A 15583-nucleotide genomic window follows, 5' to 3' on the forward strand; every position below is an offset into this window, starting at 1 on the left:
TGGGATGCAAGACAGATTCAAGGAGACACTAGACAGATAAAAAGGGATGCAAGGCAGATTCAAAGAGACACTAGACAGATTCAAAGAGACACTAGACAGATTCAAAGAGACACTAGACAGATTCAAAGGGATGCAAGGCAGATTCAAAGAGATGCAAGACAGATTCAAAGAGACACTAGACAGATTCAAAGAGACACTAGACAGATTCAAAGGGATGCAAGGCAGATTCAAAGAGACACTAGACAGATTCAAAGAGATGCAAGACAGATTCAAAGAGACACTAGAAAGGTTCAATGGGATGCAAGACAGATTCAAGGAGACACTAGACAGATAAAAAGGGATGCAAGGCAGATTCAAAGAGACACTAGACAGATTCAAAGAGACACTAGACAGATTCAAAGAGACACTAGACAGATTCAAAGGGATGCAAGGCAGATTCAAAGAGACACTATTCAGATTCAAAGAGACACTAGAAAGGTTCAATGGGATGCAAGACAGATTCAAGGAGACACTAGACAGATAAAAAGGGATGCAAGGCAGATTCAAAGAGACACTAGACAGATTCAAAGAGACACTAGACAGATTCAACGAGACACTAGACAGATTCAAAGGGATGCAAGGCAGATTCAAAGAGACACTAGACAGATTCAAAGGGATGCAAGACAGATTCAAGGAGACACTAGACAGATTCAAAGAGACACTAGACAGATTCAAAGAGATGCCAGACAAATTCAAAGAAAGATTCAAAGAGACACTAGACAGGTTCAAAGGGATGCAAAGCAGATTCAAAGAGACACTAGACAGATAAAAAGGGATTTAAGGCAGATTCAAAGAGACACTAGACAGATTCAAAGGGACACTAGACAGATTCAAAGAGACACTAGACACATTCAAAGAGATGCCAGACAAATTCAAAGAAAGATTCAAAGAGACACTAGACAGGTTCAAAGGGATGCAAGACAGATTCAAGGAGACACTAGACAGATAAAAAGGGATTTAAGGCAGATTCAAAGAGACACTAGACAGATTCAAAGGGACACTAGACAGATTCAAAGAGACACTAGACACATTCAAAGAGATGCCAGACAAATTCAAAGAAAGATTCAAAGAGACACTAGACAGGTTCAAAGGGATGCAAGACAGATTCAAGGAGACACTAGACAGATAAAAAGGGATGCAAGGCAGATTCAAAGAGACACTAGACAGATTCAAAGGGACACTAGACAGATTCAAAGAGACACTAGACAGATTCAAAGGGATGCAAGACAGATTCAAGGAGACACTAGACAGATAAAAAGGGATGCAAGGCAGATTCAAAGAGACACTAGACAGATTCAAAGGGACACTAGACAGATTCAAAGAGACACTAGACAGATTCAAAGGGATGCAAGACAGATTCAAGGAGACACTAGACAGATAAAAAGGGATGCAAGTTAGATTCAAAGAGACACTAGACAGATTCAAAGGGACACTAGACAGATTCAAAGAGACACTAGACAGATTCAAAGAGATGCCAGACAAATTCAAAGAAAGATTCAAAGAGACACTAGACAGGTTCAAAGGGATGCAAAGCAGATTCAAAGAGACACTTGACAGATTCAAAGAGATGCAAGACAGATTCAAAGAGACACTAGACAGATTCAAAGCGACACTAGACAGATTCAAAGAGACACTAGACAGATTCAGTGTCTCTTTGAATCTGGAATGTCTTGCATCAGAGAAAGATGCAAGACAGATGCAAGACAGATTCAAAGAGACACTAGACAGATTCAAAGAGACACTAGACAGATTCAAAGAGATGCAAGACAGATTCAAAGAGACACTAGACAGATTGAAAGAGACACTAGACAGATTCAAAGAGATGCAAGACAGATTCAAAGAGACAGTAGACAGATTCAAAGAGACAGAAGACAGGTTCAAAGAGACACTAGACAGATTCAAAGAGACACTAGACAGATTCAAACAGACACTAGACAGATTCAAAGGGATGCAGGGCAGATTCAAAGAGACACTAGACAGGTTCAAAGGGATGCAAGACAGATTCAACTAGACAGATAAAAAGGGATGCAAGGCAGATTCAAAGAGACACTAGACAGATTCAAAGAGACACTAGACAGATTCAAAGAGATGCAAGACTGATTCAAAGAGACACTAGACAGATTCAAAGAGACACTAGACAGATTCAAAGGGATGCAAGGCAGATTCAAAGAGACACTAGACAGATTCAAAGAGATGCAAGACAGATTCAAAGAGACACTAGAAAGGTTCAATGGGATGCAAGACAGATTCAAGGAGACACTAGACAGATAAAAAGGGATGCAAGGCAGATTCAAAGAGACACTAGACAGATTCAAAGAGACACTAGACAGATTCAAAGAGACACTAGACAGATTCAAAGGGATGCAAGGCAGATTCAAAGAGACACTATTCAGATTCAAAGAGACACTAGAAAGGTTCAATGGGATGCAAGACAGATTCAAGGAGACACTAGACAGATAAAAAGGGATGCAAGGCAGATTCAAAGAGACACTAGACAGATTCAAAGAGACACTAGACAGATTCAAAGAGACACTAGACAGATTCAAAGGGATGCAAGGCAGATTCAAAGAGATGCAAGACAGATTCAAAGAGACACTAGACAGATTCAAAGAGACACTAGACAGATTCAAAGGGATGCAAGGCAGATTCAAAGAGACACTAGACAGATTCAAAGAGATGCAAGACAGATTCAAAGAGACACTAGAAAGGTTCAATGGGATGCAAGACAGATTCAAGGAGACACTAGACAGATAAAAAGGGATGCAAGGCAGATTCAAAGAGACACTAGACAGATTCAAAGAGACACTAGACAGATTCAAAGAGACACTAGACAGATTCAAAGGGATGCAAGGCAGATTCAAAGAGACACTATTCAGATTCAAAGAGACACTAGAAAGGTTCAATGGGATGCAAGACAGATTCAAGGAGACACTAGACAGATAAAAAGGGATGCAAGGCAGATTCAAAGAGACACTAGACAGATTCAAAGAGACACTAGACAGATTCAAAGAGACACTAGACAGATTCAAAGGGATGCAAGGCAGATTCAAAGAGACAATAGACAGATTCAAAGGGACACTAGACAGATTCAAAGAGACACTAGACAGATTCAAAGAGATGCCAGACAAATTCAAAGAAAGATTCAAAGAGACACTAGACAGGTTCAAAGGGATGCAAAGCAGATTCAAAGAGACACTAGACAGATTCAAAGAGATGCAAGACAGATTCAAAGAGACACTAGACAGATTCAATTAGACACTAGACAGATTCAAAGAGACACTAGACTGATTCAAAGGGATGCAAGACAGATTCAAGGAGACACTAGACAGATAAAAAGGGATGCAAGGCAGATTCAAAGAGACACTAGACAGATTCAAAGAGACACTAGACAGATTCAAAGAGACACTAGACAGATTCAAAGGGATGCAAGGCAGATTCAAAGAGACACTAGACAGATTCAAAGGGACACTAGACAGATTCAAAGAGACACTAGACAGATTCAAAGAGATGCCAGACAAATTCAAAGAAAGATTCAAAGAGACACTAGACAGGTTCAAAGGGATGCAAAGCAGATTCAAAGAGACACTAGACAGATTCAAAGAGATGCAAGACAGATTCAAAGAGACACTAGACAGATTCAATTAGACACTAGACAGATTCAAAGAGACACTAGACTGATTCAAAGGGATGCAAGACAGATTCAAGGAGATACTAGACAGATAAAAAGGGATGCAAGGCAGATTCAAAGAGACACTAGACAGATTCAAAGAGACACTAGACAGATTCAAAGAGATGCAAGACAGATTCAAAGAGATGCAAGACAGATTCAAAGAGACAGTAGACAGATTCAAAGAGACACTAGACAGATTCAAAGAGACACTAGACAGATTCAAAGAGACACTAGACAGATTATAAGAGACACTAGACAGATTCAAAGAGACACTAGACAGATTCAAAGAGACACTAGACAGATTCAAAGGGATGCAAGGCAGATTCAAAGAGACACTATACAGATTCAAAGAGACACTAGATAGGTTCAAAGGGATGCAAGACAGATTCAAGGAGACACTAGACAGATAAAAAGGGATGCAAGGCAGATTCAAAGAGCCACTAGACAGATTCAAAGGGACACTAGACAGATTCAAAGAGACACTAGACTGATTCAACGGGATGCAAGACAAATTCAAGGAGACACTAGACAGATAAAAAGGGATGCAAGGCAGATTCAAAGAGACACTAGACGGATTGAAAGAGATGCCAGACAAATTCAAAGAAAGATTCAAAGAGACACTAGACAGGTTCAAAGGGATGCAAAGCAGATTCAAAGAGACACTAGACAGATTCAAAGGGATGCAAGACAGATTCAAGGAGACACTAGACAGATAAAAAGGGATGCAAGGCAGATTCAAAGAGACACTAGACAGATTCAAAGGGACACTAGACAGATTCAAAGAGACACTAGACAGATTCAAAGGGATGCAAGACAGATTCAAGGAGACACTAGACAGATAAAAAGGGATGCAAGGCAGATTCAAAGAGACACTAGACAGATTCAAAGGGACACTAGACAGATTCAAAGAGACACTAGACAGATTCAAAGAGATGCCAGACAAATTCAAAGAAAGATTCAAAGAGACACTAGACAGGTTCAAAGGGATGCAAAGCAGATTCAAAGAGACACTAGACAGATTCAAAGAGACACTAGACAGATTATAAGAGACACTAGACAGATTCAAAGAGACACTAGACAGATTCAAAGAGACACTAGACAGATTCAAAGGGATGCAAGGCAGATTCAAAGAGACACTATACAGATTCAAAGAGACACTAGACAGGTTCAAAGGGATGCAAGACAGATTCAAGGAGACACTATACAGATTCAAAGAGACACTAGACAGGTTCAATGGGATGCAAGACAGATTCAAGGAGACACTAGACAGATAAAAAGGGATGCAAGGCAGATTCAAAGAGACACTAGACAGATTCAAAGAGACACTAGACAGATTCAAAGAGATGCAAGACAGATTCAAAGAGACACTAGACAGATTCAAAGAGATGCAAGACAGATTCAAAGAGATGCAAGACAGATTCAAAGAGACAGTAGACAGATTCAAAGAGACACTAGACAGATTCAAAGAGACACTAGACAGATTCAAAGAGACACTAGACAGATTATAAGAGACACTAGACAGATTCAAAGAGACACTAGACAGATTCAAAGAGACACTAGACAGATTCAAAGGGATGCAAGGCAGATTCAAAGAGACACTATACAGATTCAAAGAGACACTAGACAGGTTCAAAGGGATGCAAGACAGATTCAAGGAGACACTAGACAGATAAAAAGGGATGCAAGGCAGATTCAAAGAGCCACTAGACAGATTCAAAGGGACACTAGACAGATTCAAAGAGACACTAGACTGATTCAACGGGATGCAAGACAAATTCAAGGAGACACTAGACAGATAAAAAGGGATGCAAGGCAGATTCAAAGAGACACTAGACGGATTGAAAGAGATGCCAGACAAATTCAAAGAAAGATTCAAAGAGACACTAGACAGGTTCAAAGGGATGCAAAGCAGATTCAAAGAGACACTAGACAGATTCAAAGGGATGCAAGACAGATTCAAGGAGACACTAGACAGATAAAAAGGGATGCAAGGCAGATTCAAAGAGACACTAGACAGATTCAAAGGGACACTAGACAGATTCAAAGAGACACTAGACAGATTCAAAGGGATGCAAGACAGATTCAAGGAGACACTAGACAGATAAAAAGGGATGCAAGGCAGATTCAAAGAGACACTAGACAGATTCAAAGAGACACTAGACAGATTCAAAGAGACACTAGACAGATTCAAAGGGATGCAAGGCAGATTCAAAGAGACACTATTCAGATTCAAAGAGACACTAGAAAGGTTCAATGGGATGCAAGACAGATTCAAGGAGACACTAGACAGATTCAAAGAGATGCCAGACAAATTCAAAGAAAGATTCAAAGAGACACTAGACAGGTTCAAAGGGATGCAAAGCAGATTCAAATAGACACTAGACAGATTCAAAGAGATTCAAGACAGATTCAAAGAGACACTAGACCGATTCAAAGAGACACTAGACAGATTCAAAGAGACACTAGACAGATTCAGTGTCTCTTTGAATCTGGAATGTCTTGCATCAGAGAAAGATGCAAGACAGATGCAAGACAGATTCAAAGAGACACTAGACAGATTCAAAGAGACACTAGACAGATTCAAAGAGATGCAAGACAGATTCAAAGAGACACTAGACAGATTCAAAGAGACACTAGACAGATTCAAAGAGATGCAAGACAGATTCAAAGAGATGCAAGACAGATTCAAAGAGACAGTAGACAGATTCAAAGAGACAGTAGACAGATTCAAAGAGACACTAGACAGATTCAAAGAGATGCAAGACAGATTCAAAGAGACAGTAGACAGATTCAAAGAGACAGTAGACAGGTTCAAAGAGACACTAGACAGATTCAAAGAGACACTAGACAGATTCAAAGAGACACTAGACAGATTCAAAGGGATGCAAGGCAGATTCAAAGAGACACTAGACAGGTTCAAAGGGATGCAAGACAGATTCAACTAGACAGATAAAAAGGGATGCAAGGCAGATTCAAAGAGACACTAGACAGATTCAAAGAGACACTAGACAGATTCAAAGAGATGCAAGACTGATTCAAAGAGACACTAGACAGATTCAAAGAGACACTAGACAGATTCAAAGGGATGCAAGGCAGATTCAAAGAGACACTAGACAGATTCAAAGAGATGCAAGACAGATTCAAAGAGACACTAGAAAGGTTCAAAGGGATGCAAGACAGATTCAAGGAGACACTAGACAGATAAAAAGGGATTTAAGGCAGATTCAAAGAGACACTAGACAGATTCAAAGAGACACTAGACAGATTCAAAGAGACACTAGACAGATTCAAAGGGATGCAAGGCAGATTCAAAGAGATGCAAGACAGATTCAAAGAGACACTAGACAGATTCAAAGAGACACTAGACAGATTCAAAGGGATGCAAGGCAGATTCAAAGAGACACTAGACAGATTCAAAGAGATGCAAGACAGATTCAAAGAGACACTAGAAAGGTTCAATGGGATGCAAGACAGATTCAAGGAGACACTAGACAGATAAAAAGGGATGCAAGGCAGATTCAAAGAGACACTAGACAGATTCAAAGAGACACTAGACAGATTCAAAGAGACACTAGACAGATTCAAAGAGACACTAGACAGATTCAAAGGGATGCAAGGCAGATTCAAAGAGACACTATTCAGATTCAAAGAGACACTAGAAAGGTTCAATGGGATGCAAGACAGATTCAAGGAGACACTAGACAGATAAAAAGGGATGCAAGGCAGATTCAAAGAGACACTAGACAGATTCAAAGAGACACTAGACAGATTCAAAGAGACACTAGACAGATTCAAAGGGATGCAAGGCAGATTCAAAGAGATGCAAGACAGATTCAAAGAGACACTAGACAGATTCAAAGAGACACTAGACAGATTCAAAGGGATGCAAGGCAGATTCAAAGAGACACTAGACAGATTCAAAGAGATGCAAGACAGATTCAAAGAGACACTAGAAAGGTTCAATGGGATGCAAGACAGATTCAAGGAGACACTAGACAGATAAAAAGGGATGCAAGGCAGATTCAAAGAGACACTAGACAGATTCAAAGAGACACTAGACAGATTCAAAGAGACACTAGACAGATTCAAAGGGATGCAAGGCAGATTCAAAGAGACACTATTCAGATTCAAAGAGACACTAGAAAGGTTCAATGGGATGCAAGACAGATTCAAGGAGACACTAGACAGATAAAAAGGGATGCAAGGCAGATTCAAAGAGACACTAGACAGATTCAAAGAGACACTAGACAGATTCAAAGAGACACTAGACAGATTCAAAGGGATGCAAGGCAGATTCAAAGAGACACTAGACAGATTCAAAGGGACACTAGACAGATTCAAAGAGACACTAGACAGATTCAAAGGAAGCCAGACAAATTCAAAGAAAGATTCAAAGAGACACTAGACAGGTTCAAAGGGATGCAAAGCAGATTCAAAGAGACACTAGACAGATTCAAAGAGATGCAAGACAGATTCAAAGAGACACTAGACAGATTCAATTAGACACTAGACAGATTCAAAGAGACACTAGACTGATTCAAAGGGATGCAAGACAGATTCAAGGAGACACTAGACAGATAAAAAGGGATGCAAGGCAGATTCAAAGAGACACTAGACAGATTAAAAGAGACACTAGACAGATTCAAAGAGACACTAGACAGATTCAAAGGGATGCAAGGCAGATTCAAAGAGACACTAGACAGATTCAAAGGGACACTAGACAGATTCAAAGAGACACTAGACAGATTCAAAGAGATGCCAGACAAATTCAAAGAAAGATTCAAAGAGACACTAGACAGGTTCAAAGGGATGCAAAGCAGATTCAAAGAGACACTAGACAGATTCAGAGAGATGCAAGACAGATTCAAAGAGACACTAGACAGATTCAATTAGACACTAGACAGATTCAAAGAGACACTAGACTGATTCAAAGGGATGCAAGACAGATTCAAGGAGACACTAGACAGATAAAAAGGGATGCAAGGCAGATTCAAAGAGACACTAGACAGATTCAAAGAGACACTAGACAGATTCAAAGAGATGCAAGACAGATTCAAAGAGATGCAAGACAGATTCAAAGAGACAGTAGACAGATTCAAAGAGACACTAGACAGATTCAAAGAGACACTAGACAGATTCAAAGAGACACTAGACAGATTATAAGAGACACTAGACAGATTCAAAGAGACACTAGACAGATTCAAAGAGACACTAGACAGATTCAAAGGGATGCAAGGCAGATTCAAAGAGACACTATACAGATTCAAAGAGACACTAGACAGGTTCAAAGGGATGCAAGACAGATTCAAGGAGACACTAGACAGATAAAAAGGGATGCAAGGCAGATTCAAAGAGCCACTAGACAGATTCAAAGGGACACTAGACAGATTCAAAGAGACACTAGACTGATTCAACGGGATGCAAGACAAATTCAAGGAGACACTAGACAGATAAAAAGGGATGCAAGGCAGATTCAAAGAGACACTAGACGGATTGAAAGAGATGCCAGACAAATTCAAAGAAAGATTCAAAGAGACACTAGACAGGTTCAAAGGGATGCAAAGCAGATTCAAAGAGACACTAGACAGATTCAAAGGGATGCAAGACAGATTCAAGGAGACACTAGACAGATAAAAAGGGATGCAAGGCAGATTCAAAGAGACACTAGACAGATTCAAAGGGACACTAGACAGATTCAAAGAGACACTAGACAGATTCAAAGGGATGCAAGACAGATTCAAGAAGACACTAGACAGATAAAAAGGGATGCAAGGCAGATTCAAAGAGACACTAGACAGATTCAAAGGGACACTAGACAGATTCAAAGAGACACTAGACAGATTCAAAGAGATGCCAGACAAATTCAAAGAAAGATTCAAAGAGACACTAGACAGGTTCAAAGGGATGCAAAGCAGATTCAAAGAGACACTAGACAGATTCAAAGAGACACTATACAGATTATAAGAGACACTAGACAGATTCAAAGAGACACTAGACAGATTCAAAGAGACACTAGACAGATTCAAAGGGATGCAAGGCAGATTCAAAGAGACACTATACAGATTCAAAGAGACACTAGACAGGTTCAAAGGGATGCAAGACAGATTCAAGGAGACACTATACAGATTCAAAGAGACACTAGACAGGTTCAATGGGATGCAAGACAGATTCAAGGAGACACTAGACAGATAAAAAGGGATGCAAGGCAGATTCAAAGAGACACTAGACAGATTCAAAGAGACACTAGACAGATTCAAAGAGATGCAAGACAGATTCAAAGAGACACTAGACAGATTCAAAGAGATGCAAGACAGATTCAAAGAGATGCAAGACAGATTCAAAGAGACAGTAGACAGATTCAAAGAGACACTAGACAGATTCAAAGAGACACTAGACAGATTCAAAGAGACACTAGACAGATTATAAGAGACACTAGACAGATTCAAAGAGACACTAGACAGATTCAAAGAGACACTAGACAGATTCAAAGGGATGCAAGGCAGATTCAAAGAGACACTATACAGATTCAAAGAGACACTAGACAGGTTCAAAGGGATGCAAGACAGATTCAAGGAGACACTAGACAGATAAAAAGGGATGCAAGGCAGATTCAAAGAGCCACTAGACAGATTCAAAGGGACACTAGACAGATTCAAAGAGACACTAGACTGATTCAACGGGATGCAAGACAAATTCAAGGAGACACTAGACAGATAAAAAGGGATGCAAGGCAGATTCAAAGAGACACTAGACGGATTGAAAGAGATGCCAGACAAATTCAAAGAAAGATTCAAAGAGACACTAGACAGGTTCAAAGGGATGCAAAGCAGATTCAAAGAGACACTAGACAGATTCAAAGGGATGCAAGACGGATTCAAGGAGACACTAGACAGATAAAAAGGGATGCAAGGCAGATTCAAAGAGACACTAGACAGATTCAAAGGGACACTAGACAGATTCAAAGAGACACTAGACAGATTCAAAGGGATGCAAGACAGATTCAAGGAGACACTAGACAGATAAAAAGGGATGCAAGGCAGATTCAAGGAGACACTAGACAGATAAAAAGGGATGCAAGGCAGATTCAAAGAGACACTAGACAGATTCAAAGGGACACTAGACAGATTCAAAGAGACACTAGACAGATTCAAAGGGATGCAAGACAGATTCAAGGAGACACTAGACAGATTCAAAGGGATGCAAGACAGATTCAAGGAGACACTAGACAGATAAAAAGGGATGCAAGGCAGATTCAAAGAGACACTAGACAGATTCAAAGGGACACTAGACAGATTCAAAGAGACACTAGACAGATTCAAAGAGATGCCAGACAAATTCAAAGAAAGATTCAAAGAGACACTAGACAGGTTCAAAGGGATGCAAAGCAGATTCAAAGAGACACTAGACAGATTCAAAGAGACACTAGACAGATTATAAGAGACACTAGACAGATTCAAAGAGACACTAGACAGATTCAAAGAGACACTAGACAAATTCAAAGGGATGCAAGGCAGATTCAAAGAGACACTATACAGATTCAAAGAGACACTAGACAGGTTCAAAGGGATGCAAGACAGATTCAAGGAGACACTATACAGATTCAAAGAGACACTAGACAATGGGATGCAATGGGATGCAAGACAGATTCAAGGAGACACTAGACATATAAAAAGGGATGCAAGGCAGATTCAAAGAGACACTAGACAGATTCAAAGAGACACTAGACAGATTCAAAGAGATGAAAGACAGATTCAAAGAGATGCAAGACAGATTCAAAGGGACACTAGACAGATTCAAAGAGACACTAGACAGATTCAAAGAGACACTAGACACAACCTTGGACATTTGGAATCAGGTTGGGATGTCGCTTGTTCCTGTGGACAAGCGGAACTCGGGATCTGCGGGGGTTTGATGCCTCTGCTGTGTTTCAGGACTCAGATGCAGCAGCACTCTCTGCAGCAGCGAGCTGATCTGGAAGATGCAAAGTTCTCTGTGGAGCAGCAGCATGAAGCAGTGATGAGCGACGTCCTGGGACTGTACAGTGAGAGCATCGCAGCGTACGAGAGCGCTCACGAGGAGCGGGTAGGCCACGGGACCACTTGTCCTCCAGCTCTGTGAGGTTTGTCTCAGTCTCTCTGACTCTTTGTCTCTTTGTCTCCTTGTCTCTGTGGACAGAGGGCGGCTCTGCTCCTGGAGGGTTCGATGCTGCTGAAGGAGAAGACTCGACAGAAGCAGGAGACTCTGCAGCTCCACCACAAGGAGGCAGCAGAGCTGGAGGAGCTGCTCCTGAAGAACCAGCAGCTGATGGAGACGAGTGACCGAAGCATGAGGAGGCTCAGGAAGCTGCAGGTCAGAGTCTCATCCAGAGCACAGGGAACATTAAATATATGAATGAACTGTGAAGCGAGGAGATGAAGAACCTCAGGATCTGAACGTCGGATCAGGAGATAAATAAAATCTGAGGTCGTGAGTTGTCTCCTGCTTCTCCTCTTTCCTCAGGACTCCATGTTCCAGCTGAGGATGAAGCTGAAGTCCAGTCAGACAGAGAAGGAGTCTGTGGAACGAGATCTGACGGCCGCCACCAACCAGGTGAACCAAAGGACTCGCAAGCTTCGTGATCAGCTGACCCGGGGTCAGTCAGCGGCGAGGAAACATCTGGCTGACCTCAGCCTGCAGAGCAACGCCGCCGCCAAGAAACTGCAGGAGGTCATCTCCAAGGTGAGATGTTCGATGTGAGCCTGCTGAGGTTCTGATGCTCGTTCTGTTCGCTCAGCTCCACGTTCGTGTTTCAGGGCGACCGAGTTTTACGAGTCGCTGAAATGTGCCGGAAGCTGGAGGAGGAGTTCCTGTCTCCAGAGGAGGAACGTCCCACGTGTGAGGAGGAGGCAGCTGAGGTGAGATGGATCAAAGTCCAGATGTTTTGCAGTAAATGAAGAACCAATAGAACAGGGTTAGGGTCATCGGGATGTCACGTGACATCGTATTCAGAGTTTGAGCTTTTTAACTTTTACATTAACAAAAACCTTGATCAAAAACACTACAGGAAGAAAACATCTGGTCTTCTCGGACCCCACTGAGCTCTGTCTCCCTCTGCAGGACACGTGTGAGTTTGCAGCCTTGAGGCGTTTGACGCGGATCACCAGCGCCGCTCTGCTGCACCGGGAGCTTCTGAAGAACCGGCGAGACGACCTGAGCCGGGAGAACCGGCAGCTCAAGGTTCTGCTGCGGCAGCACCTGGAGGCCATGACGCTCAGCGACCTCGGAGAACGCCACGCTCTGCTCAGCGTGACCCGGGCCCCGATCACCACGGGCCAATCAGACGCCAGCAGACACCACACCGTCATCGAGGCCGCGCACGCCGTCAGACAGATGCTGTGATGTCACTCCAGATGGACACATGACGTCTTTCAACAGCTGGTCAATAAAACATGATTCTATTGTGAAATATTATAAATCTGTAAAATAAAAATAAAAGCCGTTTCTCTTCAGAGAACGTGACTGAGGGTGAAGGACAGAGGACGTCTCACCATGTTAAAGCCCTATGAGACAAATTGTAATTTGTGAATATGGGCTATACAAATAAAGTTTGATTGATTGATTGACTCTGAAGGCTGCGTTTGGAACTTGGATTTGATATTTATTCTGGTTTAGTTTACTATGAAGTCAATAAGCTGCCTGGATTATTTTAAACCATTTACTTTCTTGATTCTTCTTAAAGTTTATACATTTTCAGAAATAATGAAAAAAATCATTGTAAAATGTCTTTTTTTAAAGTAAAATATTCAACAACAAAAAGAAGAAAAGTGTCACGTTTGAGATCAAAGGTGTTTTTCTGTAAAGAAGTTCAACTTGAATCTTTTGTAAAAATGTCTGATAATTAATGAGTTGTTAGAAATAAATTAAATTATCTTGAATCTTTAGTCGGCCAGAAACGATATCAGTAAGAAATTATTTTGAAAACCTTCAGTTACATTTCTTTTTCCATTTGATTTATTGTTAACTCCTTTTGATATCCAATTCAGTTCTTAACCATTTAACAGAACATTTGCTTTGTTCAAGTTTAAGTAAAATGTATTATTATAAAAACATTTCTTTCAATATACTTAAAATAAAGCTGTTTCTAAAAATGATCTTTATATACATTTTATTTTGAAAGATGTAATATGCTTGTTCTTCCTGCAGAATAAGGACCAGAGCAGCAGCATCTGTACAGTTACACCATTTAATAGTTATTATAGACATTTTATATACATTTCAACAGTTGTATTCTGCTTTGTGGTACAATCTTTAAAATCTGTTGTTTCATAGTTTGTAAATCAAAAAAAAAAAAAAATTACAAAACTCATCAAAACTCGCAAACTGATCAGAACTGTTTTTATCCATTTTTTGGAAGATTAGAAAAAATACTTTTATTGTATTAATCATGCATTACACAAACAAAAAGTCTTTAGTTACACATCTGGTTGAAGATCAAACTAAAACAAAAAGAGTTGTGATCGAGTTACAAAAACCTTCCGTTAGAAAAATGAAATGAAAACAAACCAGAAACTAAAACTGACCAGTAAAGAACTCAGGTGAAGAGAGAAGGAGAGGAGGAGAGGGAAGAGGAGCAGGAGGAAGAGAAGGAAGAGCAGGAACAGCTGGGGGAGGAAGATGATGAGGAGCAGGAGAGAGAGAAGAGGAGCAGGAGGAAGAAGAGGAGCAGGAGGAGGAAGAGAAGGCGGAAGAAGAGCAGGAGAGAGAAGAAGAGGAGCAGGAGGAAGAGAAGGAAGAGCAGGAACAGCTGGGGGAGGAAGATGAGTAGCAGGAGAGAGAGAAGAGGAGCAGGAGGAAGAGCAGGAGAGAAAAGAGGAGAAGCAGGAGGAAGAGAAGGCGGAAGAAGAGCAGGAGAGAGAGAAGAGGAGCAGGAGGAAGGGCAGGAGAGAGAAGAGGAGGAGCAGGAGGAGGAAGAGGAAGAGCAGGAGGAAGAAGAGGAGCAGGAGGAGGAAGAGGAAGAGCAGGAGGAAGAAGAGGAGCAGGAGGAGGAAGAGCAGGAGAGCTGCAGATTGTCCCTGAAGGCAGCGCCTGAAGACGATGCACAGCAGTGACGTGGTGCGTTCAGGTTCTCTGTAAAGCCAAATATTCCCCGGATTATTAACTGTTTCCTAAACGAGCTGAGAGGTTTCAACACGTCCAAATACCTCCTCATGATTTCATCAGCTTTTCTATATATTAAATAAATCAAGTTCTTTAAAATCAGTTGGGACACACACACACACAGACACACACACACAGACACACACAAACAGATGCTCATGTTTGTAAACTGAAAAACTGAAATGAAACCAAAACTTTGATCAATTAAACCAAATAGAAGTTTCCTCTCTCAGAATCACACACACACACACACACACACACACACATGAACACACAACCTGTAAATAAACCCTTCACACGTTAACAACATGGACAGATATGATATACACTAAGAACTTTTTTCTATTTGATGAAGGAGGCGTTGGATCCTCAGCACATATGAACTCATTCACTTAACAACTCAGATTATCTTTCAAATGTAAATCGAACATTATGAAAAACTTTTAATAATATAACAACTTGGATCATTTGACAAACCACAGATTAAAGATGGAAACGATTCCCTGATGAAGATGAACTTATGAGCTGTAGCTGTGAGATCGTTCAGAATCTAAGATGATTCATTAAATTAACATTATGAGGAAACTGGAGGTGAAAATGAGATCAGTTTCATAAATGTTCATGTTTCAGTTTATTTCTTATTGACCAGACTTCATATCTGTATCTTTAATTCATATGAGATCCTGTACATAACATTTCATTATGAGAAAACGTGTCCAGATACTTTTTCCTCTAGAA

General features: G+C 40.8%; 1 protein-coding gene across 1 annotated transcript in view; it reads left to right on the top strand.

Moving 5' to 3' along the window:
* LOC128450960 (dynein regulatory complex subunit 2-like) overlaps positions 1-13087 on the top strand; it is a 199891-nt gene extending 186804 nt beyond the window's left edge. Inside the window, exons 5-9 of the mRNA XM_053434723.1 lie at positions 11641-11791; positions 11885-12058; positions 12209-12427; positions 12502-12603; positions 12806-13087. Coding sequence (XP_053290698.1) covers positions 11641-11791; positions 11885-12058; positions 12209-12427; positions 12502-12603; positions 12806-13087 — 928 coding nt within the window. The remainder of the gene's footprint in view (positions 1-11640; positions 11792-11884; positions 12059-12208; positions 12428-12501; positions 12604-12805) is intronic.
* The last annotated feature ends 2496 nt before the right edge of the window (positions 13088-15583 follow it).

The sequence above is a fragment of the Pleuronectes platessa genome, chromosome 11, assembly GCF_947347685.1.
Source record: "Pleuronectes platessa chromosome 11, fPlePla1.1, whole genome shotgun sequence".
NCBI classification, from domain to species: Eukaryota; Metazoa; Chordata; class Actinopteri; order Pleuronectiformes; family Pleuronectidae; genus Pleuronectes; species Pleuronectes platessa.